Source organism: Mobula birostris, chromosome 19 (genome assembly GCF_030028105.1).
Source record: "Mobula birostris isolate sMobBir1 chromosome 19, sMobBir1.hap1, whole genome shotgun sequence".
NCBI classification, from domain to species: Eukaryota; Metazoa; Chordata; class Chondrichthyes; order Myliobatiformes; family Myliobatidae; genus Mobula; species Mobula birostris.
This window is the reverse complement of record NC_092388.1, coordinates 46,616,961-46,630,561: the sequence shown is the minus strand read 5'-3', so window position 1 is coordinate 46,630,561 and position 13,601 is coordinate 46,616,961. Positions and strand designations below refer to the sequence as shown.

Sequence of the window (13,601 nt, the reverse complement as noted above, 5' to 3'; positions counted from 1 at the left end):
GAGAGATTCGAACAATTGGGAAGCAACTTTTAATGTGCTTTCCCCAGTAATAATGGTATTTCCCCCACCTCTGCAAAGATTAAAAGATATTGCTATTGGCAACACTAATTTTGGGTATTAGAAATCATTTGGAAAGCTTGTTTCTTATCAAATCACAGAGCTTTACTTGCAAGATGTAAATGAACACCAGCATTCAGATTATTCCAGTTTTCTAGAATGTAAATGAGGCTTCAGTTTAGATCATGGATTGAGACAAACAGCAACGATCTACTGCTGACCGCAGGAAACCAGAGAGAAAGGGGAAACAAGGGGACACACTAACAATGTTGTTACAGGGAACTTAAATAATAAACACCCACTTTTTACTTCTGCAGGAAATAGGGCAATAGATGCAAGGGAATACAAACATCGAATAGATAGAAAACATGAAAGCATTAAAACATATTGGTAACTGTATTTTGTAATGAGGCTGATTCTGCCTATTAGATATCCAGTGGGATAGATCAGTGTGGAAAAAGAAATCTTCCAATTTAGCTTAATTATAGTGCGCTTCTCAAAGGCCGAGTGGATTTTAAATTGTATTAAACATACTCTATTAATGTAAACTGTTGCTAATCCAGTTTGTTTAAAATATAGAACATTCCTAAACATACAAAATTTAGGAATGCCTTATATTCTTAATACAGGAATTATTATATATTAAAAATAACAACATCTAATAATTTCTATATAGGGAATAGTAGTATGGTAATCAATAGACCAGTATCCTATTGGGTTACATCAATATCTGGAGACCAGTTCCAACCACACAAGCAAAATAAAAAAAAAATCTATAAAATAATTAATTTAGAAGACAACCAATTGATACATATTTGCACATTATGCATGTTTGTAAAGTATATATAAAAGTGTGCAGTCAGTTCAACTCAAAAGAACAAAGTAAATAGATAAATAAAAAGTTCTGTGCATTTGCAATGGTGAAGTTTTCAACTGAAAAAGATCACAGGAGCATGGACTGGCTTATTCAGTTGGTCTGCGATTCAATTATTTAATGCTGGTAGTGCAGCCTAGTCAGCCTGTTGTATGCTTTAATTACTCTAATAACTAAGATTACCAATGTCTCAGATAATGCATCAATTTTGCTCTGAACCAATGAAGTACAGTTTCACAATGCCCATCATACCTCATGTGTCTCTATAATTATTTTATACTTTTCCAGCTTTGGTGTTCCTATTCAATTACTATAGAATTTCAATCCTACTTTCCTAATCTTGTTTCTGAAGAGCTGGAATTTGATTTCAGGATCTGGAGTACCTTTCACTTCTCACCCAAATACTCCTTTCTGCCATTGGGCCATCCTTCCACTTGTCACATCTGTTATATCTATTGCAATACATAATAATAAAAATTATAAAGTGTATAAAAGAAAGTTAATTAAGTAGTGCAAACAGAGGAATAAAAAAGTGGGGTAGTGTTCATGGATTCACTGTCCATTCAGAAATAGGATGGCAAAGGAGAAGAAGCTGTTCCTGAAACATTGAGTGTGTGTCCTCAAGCTGCTTTACCTCCTCCCACAGTAGACGGTAGCAATGAGAAGAGGGCGTGTCCAGGGTGATGGGGTCCTTAATGATAGATGCTGCCTTTTTGAGGCATCACCTCTTGAAGATAATTTGGATGCTGGGGAGGCCACTGCCCATGATGGAGCTGGCTAAGATAACTTCCTGCAGCTTTTTCTGATCCTGTGCAGTGGCCCTCCATACCAGATGGTGAAGCAGGGTCTTAGGTGACAAACCAATTTGCCTCAAACTCTTAATGAAATATAGCCGCTGCCATGGTTTCAATGTAATTGTATCAATATATTGGGTTGGGGATAGATCCTCAGAGATGCTGACACACAAGAACTTGAACTCACACTTTTCACTTCTGGTCCCTTGTTCAGGACTTGACTTCCCCTTCATGAAGTCCACAACCAATTCCTTGGTCTTACTGAAGCCAAGTGCAAGGTTGTTGCTGTAACACCGCTCAACCAGCTGATCGTCCCACTCCTGTACGCCTCCTCATCACCATCTGAGATTATGGCAACAATAGTTGTGTCATCAGCAAACTTATAGTTGGCACTTCAGCTAAACACCCAATCGTGGGTGGACAGGGAACAGAGCAGTGGGCTAAGCACACATCCCTGAGGTGCACCAGTGTTGACTGCCAACAAGGAGGAGATGTTCTTTCCAATCCGCACAGACTGTGGTCTCCTGATGAAGAAATCAAGGATCCAGTTGCTGAGGGAGGTACAGAGACTCAGGATTTGGAGCTTGTTGATTAGAACTGAGGGTATGGTTGTGTTGAACACTGAGCTGTCAATAAACAGCAGCCTGACGTAGGTATTGCTATAATTATTACCTAGGTATTGAGGGTTAAGACAAAGTAAATGCAAGCAGGCTTTTTCCACGGAGGTTGGGCAAGACTAGAACTGAAGTTCTTAAGTTAAGGGTGAAAGGTGAAATATACAAGATGATCCTGAGGTGGAACTTCTTTCTTCAGAGGATGGTGAAAGTATGGAACAAGCTGTCAGCCAAAGTGGTGAATGCAGGTTCCATTTCAACATTTAAGAGAATTTTGGGTAAGACAGGAGGGGGATGGAAGGCTATGGTTCAGGTCTGGGCCAATGGGACAAGGAAGACTAATAGTTGGCACGGATGAGGACGACTGAAGGTCTAGTTTCTGTGCTCTAGTGGTCCATGACTCTTTCCAAAATTGAAGCCAATGTCAAGCACTTGCTAATAAACATCCTTTATTTAGAAGGAAGGTCACGCAGCACAAAATACTTGAGCGTACACAATGCATTAAGGAATTCTTATGGTGATATCCTGTTTCTGGGATAACTGACCTCCAATAGCCACAATAATCTTCCCTTGTTCTAGTTAAGAGTCTAATTGCTTCCTCATTTCCACCGACTTCTATTTTACTAAGGCTCCTTGATAACGTATTTATTCAAGAGAAGATTCTACACACTTCACTCTTTTTGAACTCAGTAGCCAGACTCCATTGAGAATGGGGTTGTTAATGGAATCTTCTTTGTATTTGTTTAATAGTCCATGAACACTCATGAATGGACACAACAAGACCTTGCAGTAGGGTTTCCAACCTGGGGTCCATAGCCCCTTTGCTTAATGGTATTGATCCATGGCAGAAAAAAGGTCATGAATCCCTGCCTTACAACTTTGATCTGATTATACAGCAAATTCACTGTCACAGCATACCCAAATACAGAATAGAATTAATTCACAGAATTTATGCAAAAAAAGGTAAATAAACAATTTCTTGAAGCGTGAAGCTCTACTTCAATGCCACCCCTCCCCTGTAATATTGGGTTTGCCTGTACATGCCAAAGCTTATGTCATAACTCCATTCAGTTAGACCCTCATTGCTTATATCCTCTTGTGTTATGTGCAATGTAATAATGAGATTACAGCTCAACAATGACCAGAGATGATTATTTCAAACAATCCTGACAATGTTCGAAGTGTCTCTGTTCAGGGTCAAGCAGGATTATTTCTCATGCTGGTTCTCTGACTACAGATCCTATCTAGGAGTGATGTCCAGCATGATTCAATTAGCTCATTTAACAGTACTGCTACAAAGTCATTAACTGTGTCACACATTGAAGTCTGACACTGCAGCACTCCTGAGTATTTATTTTGTGTTTTTTTACATTGAGGGCTACTGATTCTTCATCTGAACAAACTAATGGATTCTAATGGAAGGATTTTCCATTTGCCTACAATTTCCTTCAGTCAATCTTGACGATGTCCAAAACTATGCTTCTTTATCTGAGTAACTTACATCATAGTGCCACCAGGTTTGATAGGTTGGCTTGTCAGTGGAACGAGCGTATCCAGGGATCATGATGGAGGAAACTGGAATGCTGCTGGAAAGAAAATGTGTGACACTACAGGGTGCTGTCTGCTTAATCACAGAATTTCCCCAGCGATCATGAAGACAGCTTTGCAGGGCTGACTGTGTAGTACTGTTCCAGGTCCAGTACCAATGTTGATCCTGCACCATCTATCCACCTTTATTCTCATTACATTTTTATGCAGCAATTTGATACATCTGAATGCTTGCTAGTTAATTTATGACAGCGCTTAAGAATCAACTGCAGTGTTTTGTGCCTGGATTCTCAAATTAGCTTACCTACAGGCTAGGGAAAGACTGTGTGTGCTTTATGAAATGAAATTTATTAACCTTTTAGAGCAGGGATCATCAACTTTTTATGCCATGGACCCTTACCATTAACCAGGGGGTATGTGGACCCCAGGTTGGGAACTGTTGTGTTAAAAATTAGGCAATGCTTGAACAGCAAAGAACATAGAATAGTACAGCACAGTACAGGCCCTTTGGCCCACAATGTTGTGCCGACCCTCAAACCCTGCCTCCCATATAACCCCCCATCTTAAAGAAATAGGGGCTCAGCCTATCAGGTCAATACAACTTAAAGTATCTAGTCTAATTCTACTTCTGATGACCCCTCAGTCACTACTTTTTTTTCTACTTCACTAGCTTTTTTTCAAACCAAACTCCAAATATTGTTTCTTTTCCTAAAATAAAAGGCCCACTCCATAAACTTAGTCAGATCAAATAGGAAAACAGCAATATTTTCATGATTGTTACTCTCCACCATCTACCTAAAACCTTAATTCTCTCCCTCTGTTGGGTTACTGTTTGACCTGCTGAGTGTTTCAAGCATTTTTGTTTTACTTCAGACGGCTAAACTAAACAGATTTTTTTGCTTAAGTTCCATCTTGATGTTGAAAGAGAATCCCCTTAACTTCAAATATTGAATTCTAGTTCTAATTTCTCAAACAAGGCGAGACACTTCAAACATCCATCCTGTCAAGACCTATCAAAAATCCAAAAGCTAATGATATCCTCTCTCTTCCAAAATCTGTTAGAAACAAGCCCAACTTGTACACCCTTTCTTTGTAAGTCAATGTACACAATCCAGAAATTAATCTAGTAGGCTTCCTTAAATAATGACCAGTGCTTGGACCTCTGTATTCATAATGAAAATACAGGTAGCCTGATTAGCAAGTCTACAGATGACACAAAAAGATGCAGAAAATGCAAATAGTATGGAAAGTTGTCAAAGGATACAGGAGGATATAAGTCAATTAGAAATTTGGGCTGAGAAATGGCAGATATAGAGTTTAACCCAGACAGGAGCAAGGCTGATGCATTTTGAGAGATAGGTGCAAGGGGTAAGTGTAGAGAAAGATGGCAGGGTCCTTAAGAGGAATGAGATAGAGGGGGATCTTGGGGTGATCATCCGTAAGGCCCTGTAAGTGTTAACATAAGGGATGGGTGTTATGTATTTAATACATCAGTAATATTTGTATAATATTATATTTATTTGATCAAGCATTCTTGTTTGTTTGAATAATTATGGGTTATATGTATATAAATACGTGAATTGCATATGTCAGCACGCTACTTTGCAATATGCATGTGCCTCAGTTAAAGTAAACTCGAAGTTAGACTCACATTTCAGATTCCCCTGTCATCCTTTGAATCCGCTTAATGTTTTAAAGTTATAACACACAACACTGGCAATGAGGTACATTTTAAAACAAACCCAAAGCAGCTACCAACCTGTTGAAAGTGTAATGAGACATTTGAGGCAAAAACAAACACAGCAAGGAATGCTGAGTGAAAAGAAATACAGCCCAGCATATACAGAGACTGCCAAGTTTGAAAAAAGGCAGAAAATGGAAGAAATCGCAGGTTCATAAAGAGTGATTACCGGGTGATAATTTAAAAAAAAAACAAATGGCTGGCTACATCAGAAAAATTGATGTGTGTGATAACTGGAATATGTATACTGAGCTTATTCAACAGTATTCTGAAGCAAATGAAATAGCCAATGAGAAACAAGTACCAATTTTGCTAAGTGCATGGGTTTAAAGGCATGCAATGTGATTTGAAGTTTCTGACTGCTCCAACCAAACCAGAGAAGCATTCAGAACCATGGCCATTGTTGAGTGCAGAATGCTATAAGTTTCATAGGCAGAATCATAAAGAAGGGGAGTCTACTTGTGGCTGAATTGAAGCAATTGTTTGAGCATTGTCAGTTCTGTAATGGGTGTAATGATGCATAGAGATATCGGTTAGTTTGTGGAATCTTACAAGAAAGCATATTTTAAAAAAACAGCTTCTAACTGAAGCACAACTTACATTTAAACACTCACAATGCGCTGGAGGAACTCAGCAGGTCAGTTAGCATCAGTTGAAAAGATTAGTCGACGTTTCAGGCTGAAACCCTTCGTCAGGACTGAAGGAAGAACTTTGGGGAGGGTTTGAAGAATGCTGGTAGTTGAAAAAAACAGTAATTTTAAAGACAAAGGGGTGGGGAAAGGGAAGCAGGGAGATGATTGGCAGGAGAACAATGCGAAGTAGTAGAAGGAGGCGGAACTATGAGGGAGGTAATGTGAAATAGGGATAGAGGAAGGGAGGGGAAGGGAATTACCGGAAGTTGGAGAATTCTATGTTCATACCAAGGGGCTGGAGACTACCTAGACGGTATATGTGGTGTTGCTCCTCCAACCTGAGTTTAGCCTCATCATGGCAGTACAGGAGGCTATGTATGGACATGTCTGAATGGGAATGGGAAGCAGAGTTGAAGTGGGAGGCTACCGGGAGATCCTGTCTGTTGTGGCGGACGGAGTGGAGGTGCTCGACGAAGCAGTCCTCCAATCTGCGTTGGGTTTCACCGATGTAGAGGAGGCCGCACCGGGAGCACCGGATGCAATAGATGACCCCAACAGATTCGCAAGTGAAGTGTTGCTTCACCTGGAAGGACTGTTTGGGGCCCTGAATCGTGGCAAGACAGGAGGTCTGGGACAGGTGTAGTACTTACGCTTACAGGGATAAGTGCCGGGTAGGAGACCCGTGGGGATGGACGTGTGGATAAGTGAGTCGCGGAGGGATCGATCCCTGCGGAAAGCGGAGAGGGGTGGAGAGGGAAAGATGTGCTTAGTGGTGGGGTCCTGTTGAAGGTGGCGGAAGTTGCGGAGGATAATGTGCTGGATCTGGAGGCTGGTGGGGTGGTAGGTGAGGACAAGGGGAACTCTGTCCCTGTTGTGGTGGTGGGAAGATGGGGTGAGGGCCGAAGTGCGGGAAATGGAGGAGATGCGGGTGAGGGCATCATTGATCACCATAGAAGGGAAACCACGATCCTTAAAGAAAGAGGACATTTGAGATGTCCTGGAACGGAAAGCCTCATCCTGGGAGCAGATGCGGCGGAGACGGAGGAACTGGGAATAGGGAATGGCATTTTTGCATGTGGCGGGGTGGGAAGAGGTATAGTCGAGGTAGTTATGAGAGTCAGTGGGCTTGCAGAAGATGTCAGTGGACAGTCTGTCTCCAGAGATGGAGACCGAGACATCGAGAAAGGGGAGAGAAGTGTCAGAGATAGACCAAGTGAATTTGAGGGCTGGGTGGAAGTTTGAAGTAAAGTCGATGAAATTGATGAGCTTAGCATGGGTGCAGGAAGCAGCACCAACGTAGTCCTCAATGTATCGAAGGAAAAGTTGGGGAGCAGTACCAGAATGGAGCACAGACTGTCCATACATGGCCTCCTCTACTGCCATGATGAGGCTAAACTCAGGTTGGAGGAGCTACATCTCATATACCGTCTAGGTAGTCTCCAGCCCCTTGGTATGAACGTAGAATTCTCCAACTTCTGGTAATTCCCTCCCCCTCCCTTCCTCTATCCCTATTTCACATCACCTCCCTCATAGTTCCGCCTCCTTCTACTACTTCACATTGTTCTCCTGCCAATCACCTCCCTGCTTCCCCTCCCCCACCCCTTTGTCTTTAAAATTACTGTTTTTTTCAACTACCAGCATTCTTCAAACCCTCCCCAAAGTTCTTCCTTCAGTCCTGACGAAGGGTTTTGGCCCGAAACATGGACTAATCTTTTCAACTGATGCTGACTGACCTGCTGAGTTCTTCCAGCGCATTGTGAGTGTTCCTTTGACAACAGCATCTGCAGATTATTTTGTGTTTACATTTAAACAAGCAGTTCAAATTGCTGTATCAATGGAAACAGCAAGAAGAGATGCAACTCAGTTGTAGTCTGGGATGAACGTGAGCATGAACAAAATTGCAATGTCCAAAAAGGAATCAGCCTGGTTGAACAAATTGTAAACACGAGGAAATCTGCAGATGCTGGAAATTCAAGCAACACACATAAAAGTTGCTGGTGAACGCCGCAGGCCAGGCAGCATCTCTAGGAAGAAGTATAGTCGACGTTTCGGGCTGAGACCCTTCGTCAGGACTAACTTAAAGATGAGCTAGTAAGAGATTTTAAAGTGGGAGGGGGAGGGGGAGATGCGAAATGATAGGAGAAGACAGGAGGGGGAGGGATGGAGCCAAGAGCTGGACAGTTGATTGGCAAAAGGGATATGAGGGGGTCATGGGACAGGAGGCCTAAATTGTGTTAGCGTTGTGGCAGGGGCTCACATACACCAAACAAACGCTGGTTTAGAGATAAAAGTTTGCAGAAAATGCAACGAAGTAGGACACATATAAAGAGGGTGTTGGGCAGATAAAAATAAATAGATTGCACAGGGAAGAGAAAAAAGCTAAAAAGTTGTAGTTTCAAAAAGAGCACTAATCTGCATGTTGTTGATGAAAATTATGAAAATGATGAAAGTGACAGGACTGAGGAACCTTGAGATTTACAATGTGAAAGTTAACAACATAGAAGCAAAGTGGCTTACACCAGAAGTGAACAGCAAATTAATTAAAATGGAATTAGACACTGGCTCAGCTGTTTAAGTCATTCCACAAAATGAGTTTAAACAGTATTTCAAAGATACTAAACTGAAACCTGCATATATCTAACACTAAAGTTACATTTACATTGAATTTACACTGGAGAAAGGATAATCCCTATGGGAATGACATTCATAATAGTGAAATACAACAACCAACAAGCCACATTGAGCTTGTATGTGGTAAAACCTGGAGGACCAGCATTGCAGGGGCATGATTTGCTGAGACAACCACAACTTGATTGGAGATCCATCCACAACTTGCACGCCACGTCCCCTGCAATGAAGCCAACTGAAAGCAAATTTAGATAGGTACTGGATGATGCCACAAACATTTCAAAGCTGTATACCATGAATGGACAAACAGGTGTTGGTGCCAATCTCTGTGCCTCTATTTGGAAAGCATATTGGACCAAGGAAGGACCATGCTGTTTAGGGCAATCATGAAAGTGTCCGACTACCACAGTTTTTGTAAGCAACATATCTGAGAAAGCTTCTGATATGTTGATCAGGCAGCTACTTGCAAAATGTGTCTTAGTTTAAGGAGCTTCAGAAAAGCTGCAAGAAACAGAATGAAATCTGCATACATTAAGGCTATTGCAAGGATTTTAAGTGTGAGACATTAAGCTGCTTGTAAATGTAGATGTCAAGACCGGAGTCCAGCTGGAGGAATGGAAGGCCAAAAAGAAAGGAGTCAATTGAGATATGAACATAGATGATGTTGTGGATGAGGAAACCAAGCAATAGAAGTATTAATAAGGGAATGCTCCAGTGAGGTAAATGCACGCTCCCAAGATCAAAATGCACAATCTAGAAGAAAAAGGAAAAAGAAAGCTGTCAGAACCACTTTCCTGCAGTCTCAAAGTCAACTCCTACAACCACCACAGAGAAGGCTCCAGAACCTGAGATTTTTTTCCCCACAGGCACAAGTCTCACCTGCCCAGTCTGGAAAGACATCATTCCACAAGAGTAAGAAATCTGCCATAGCAATTAAATCTTTAGGCCCGAATGGGACAATTTAAAACTTACTGTGCTGCAGATGTTTGTAGATGTTAGTCATATATATAATATACTGTGTATATAGTTGAGATGCATTCTCTATTGAGTTGGAGTTTTTAGCTAAGCAGGGAGGAGTGTTGTGTATTTAATATTTCACTAATATTTGAGTTATCTTTTACATGTGCGTACATATATGTTTGATTAAATATTATTCATTTAACTAGTTCATTATGGATTAGGTATAAATATGTAAATTGCATTGCCATTACACTACATGATACATGCGTGCTTCGTTTAAAGTAAACTCGAAGTTACACTCATGTTTCACTTGTGTCTTCCTTTGAATTAGTTTAATGTTTTGAAGTTACAAAACTCAACAATAGGGTACAAAGAAAGTGTACAGCATCCTTGCCTTCATGGGCCAGGCACTGCACATAAAAATTGGCAAAACATTTATAAAACCTTGTTCAAGCCAAATTTGGAGTAATGTGCAGTTATGGTCACCACACTACAGGAAAAATGTCAAGGCTTTAGGAAAGAGTACAGAAGCAGTTTACCAGGATATTGTCTGGATGGTGAATGAGAATAAAAATATGAAATTATGGGGCTGAAAAAATACTTATTCCCTTTGTAATTTCTACATTAGCTTTCTTCAGGTACAATATATTACCATACAAGTCACCTAAATTAGTGAGTAGAAAATTGGAGGATCACCTGTTTTCAATTAATTCACAAGAGTAAGCACCCCCTCAATCTGTAAGGTCCAACAGTATGGAAGATTTTCAAAAGGCCAAACCAAAATGAAGACAAAAGAGCATTCATTGCAAGTCAGGGAAATAACAATAGAGAAGAATAAATCTGGCAAAGGGAACAAGATCATCTCAAAGGCACTGAGCTCAGTGTAGTCCATGGTGAAGAAGTGGAAATAATATGAAACCATTGTCTAGGTCAGGCCGCCCCTCTAAACTACATCATCAGAGAAGAATGACACTTGTATGATAGGCTACTGTGGTGCCAACAATCACTCTGAGTGAGCTGCAGAGGCCAGTGGCTGCAACTGGAGATGGAGTTCATGGCTCCACAATCTCAAAGGCCTTGCACAAACAGGGCATTTACAGAAGAGTAGCAAGGAAGAAGCCCTGGCTAAAGTAAAATTTAATATCATTGCCCGTAAATACTTTGCAAATTATCACTTTGAAGATACCAAAGATGTGGAAGAAGGTCTTGTGGTTGGATGAGACTAAAGTGGAACTTCTTGGCCTCGACACTAAGCGGTATGTGTGGCATAAATCTAACACTGCGCATCCATCAGGTCACACCATTGCTACTGCATAAAGTATGGTGGAGGTAGCATCATGCTACGCTGATGCTTTTCAGTAGCAGGGACTGGAAATCGGATCAACATTGATGGGAAGATGAATGCTACTGAATGCAGAGAGATCCTGGATAAGAACCTGCTAGCCTCTGTCATAAAGCTTAAACTGGGGAGGAATTTTGTCTTTCAGCAGGCCAACAACCCAAAGCACATTTCCAGAGCAACCATCAAGTAGATTCAAATAAAGAAAATTGATATTCTTGAGTGGCCCAGTCAGAGTCCTGACCTTAACCCAATCAAACATCTCTGTCAAGACCTTAAAAATACTGTCTACCACCACTCCCCAACTAACCTGGCATAGCTAGAGCAATTTCGCAAGGAGGAATGGGCAAATTTTGCTCCATCATGTTGTGCAAAGCTAATAAAGACTTATCCAAAAATACTATTGGTTGTAATAGCTGGGAGAGGTGGTTCAATGAAGTATGAAGCAAAGGGGGATGAATACTTCAGAAGTGCTGACATTACAGTTTTTGAATGTTTAGTGTTTCATGTTTTACAATTTCCCTTTTTTTGGGGGGGGGGTTAACTGTGAAACGAGGAGCATATGATTCACAAATAAAAATTCTCTGTTTAATTGATCAAAATCCCTGGTTGTGATACTTATTTACATGAACAAAAAGGTTGGGGGCCAAATTACAAGACACTGTATCTGATGCATACTGTATAATATGTCCTCTGCACGGTATTTTTCACCAAGAGATTTTCTACTCAATTCACAGTAACAAAACTTTCCTACTTTTAGTATTTTTAGAAAAGAAAAAAAAATCAAACATAACACTATTGTTAAACTGCACATGAAATATTGTTTTCATTTGCAGTTTGACAATAGAGTTATGTTTTTTTTAAACTACACAATCGCGAAGCACGGCAAATGACGTAAATGGGCAAAATTTTTTTTCAAATGTTAGGACGATATCCCTTTAAAACACCATCTTGTGAATAACCGAACCACCTCATTATGCGACTCACATCTCAACTGATCATTGGGGGTAAATGGGTCTGCACCGTGGGTGACAGCGATGTCGTAGCGCTCAGCATTTAAAGGTGCATGTTACATACATACTATACCGCAATTTAAAACTAGACTAACGGGAAAAAAATGCTACTGCAAACTCAAACACTAATAACAGTCCTCAATGCAATGGGTGAAATCAGCGATAAAATATTGATCCACCGCACCACTGAAAACTGCAATGCGACGGATGTGATTCCAAATTTCTTTCTTTAACTGTCCAAATTAGCGGGGGGGGGGGAGACACCGAATAACAGAGCAAGACACCCCCCCCCCCCCCCAAGATTAATACCTAAACATTTTCCTTCCCCTTCGCATCCCCAGTACAGGAAGTGACACGTACCGGTTACTCGGATTGATTCCAGCATGCCTGGCAACCGCAACTGGTAAGTGGAAGACGGACCCACTTGAAGCAGCAGACGAAACTGTTCGGGATTCTTTGCTCACACTGGCAGAGAAAGATACATAAACAGAAATGAATAGTGCGCGCACAATAAAAATGGAGCAACAGCGTCCCCGACTCGATCAATCGTCGTTAAATGCATGGTGCGGGACTGCAATTTGCACGCAACTCTAGCACTTTAAAGTTTAAAACCTCCAAACCGTGTCTCGGTGGCCTGTGTTTCGCCCCACTTAGTTGCGCAGGATTGCCGCAGACTCCAGCTGCCCCATAACGCGCGTCCCCGACTCCCAGTCTGTCATTCTCACGTTCCTCTCTCCGGTGTCCCGCCGTCGTTCCCAAGGTAACCTAATTATTGCGTCATAATTCGATGCTCTGTGACGTGGTAACTTGAAAACGCGTTGTGCATTCCGCTTTGATGATGAGATCTAATATTCGTTGCAGTGCATCCAAAGTTTTGATTCAAATACAAAATGTTTGGACGCACTTACTCTCCGGAGACCTGAAGGCAATTCACGCAAGGGGCAGGGTGCTCATTCTAGTTTAAAATCAAAATTTAGAGTTCATTCGGAAATTAATGCTTTAATGATAAATCATAATAAATAATTGTACCGAATCTATAAATCAAGACATTATTTCAGCAGAATAGAAACATTTGAGATCAGACTACATTGTTTTAAAAGAGTCTAAAGGATGGTAAATAACACAATAATCGGCCAAGCAAGTTAATAGAGGTAGAAGCAACAAAGATGTTTAAAATGCAGTTGGGTGCCCAGAATGGGCAACTTGTGCATTTACTGATTTGCAGGGTTTTAATTGGCTATGGTAAATACATTTTTGTAGAAATTTACAGGTCTCGCATGGAGAAACTATTTAACATGAAATCAAGAATATTGTGGGAAACTATTTCCTTTAGTGACATATGCACAGCTGGAGTACAGTACTAGTAAAAATGGCTATTTACATCCCTGACTTTCGCTGTGA

At 40.9% G+C, this 13,601-nt stretch overlaps 1 protein-coding gene across 2 annotated transcripts in view; it reads right to left on the bottom strand.

Moving 5' to 3' along the window:
- The window catches only part of matcap2 (microtubule associated tyrosine carboxypeptidase 2), a 71,680-nt gene extending 58,736 nt beyond the window's left edge, over positions 1–12,944 (bottom strand). Inside the window, exons 1-2 of one of the 2 annotated variants that reach the window (XM_072283059.1) lie at positions 12,813–12,944; positions 12,561–12,665 (exon numbers count right to left, since the gene is read on the bottom strand). In XM_072283059.1, the coding sequence (XP_072139160.1) occupies positions 12,561–12,585 (25 nt within the window). In that variant the 5' untranslated portion in view covers positions 12,586–12,665; positions 12,813–12,944. The remainder of the gene's footprint in view (positions 1–12,560; positions 12,666–12,812) is intronic. The other variant, XM_072283060.1, reaches the window with a different exon arrangement.
- Positions 12,945–13,601: the final 657 nt, after the last annotated feature.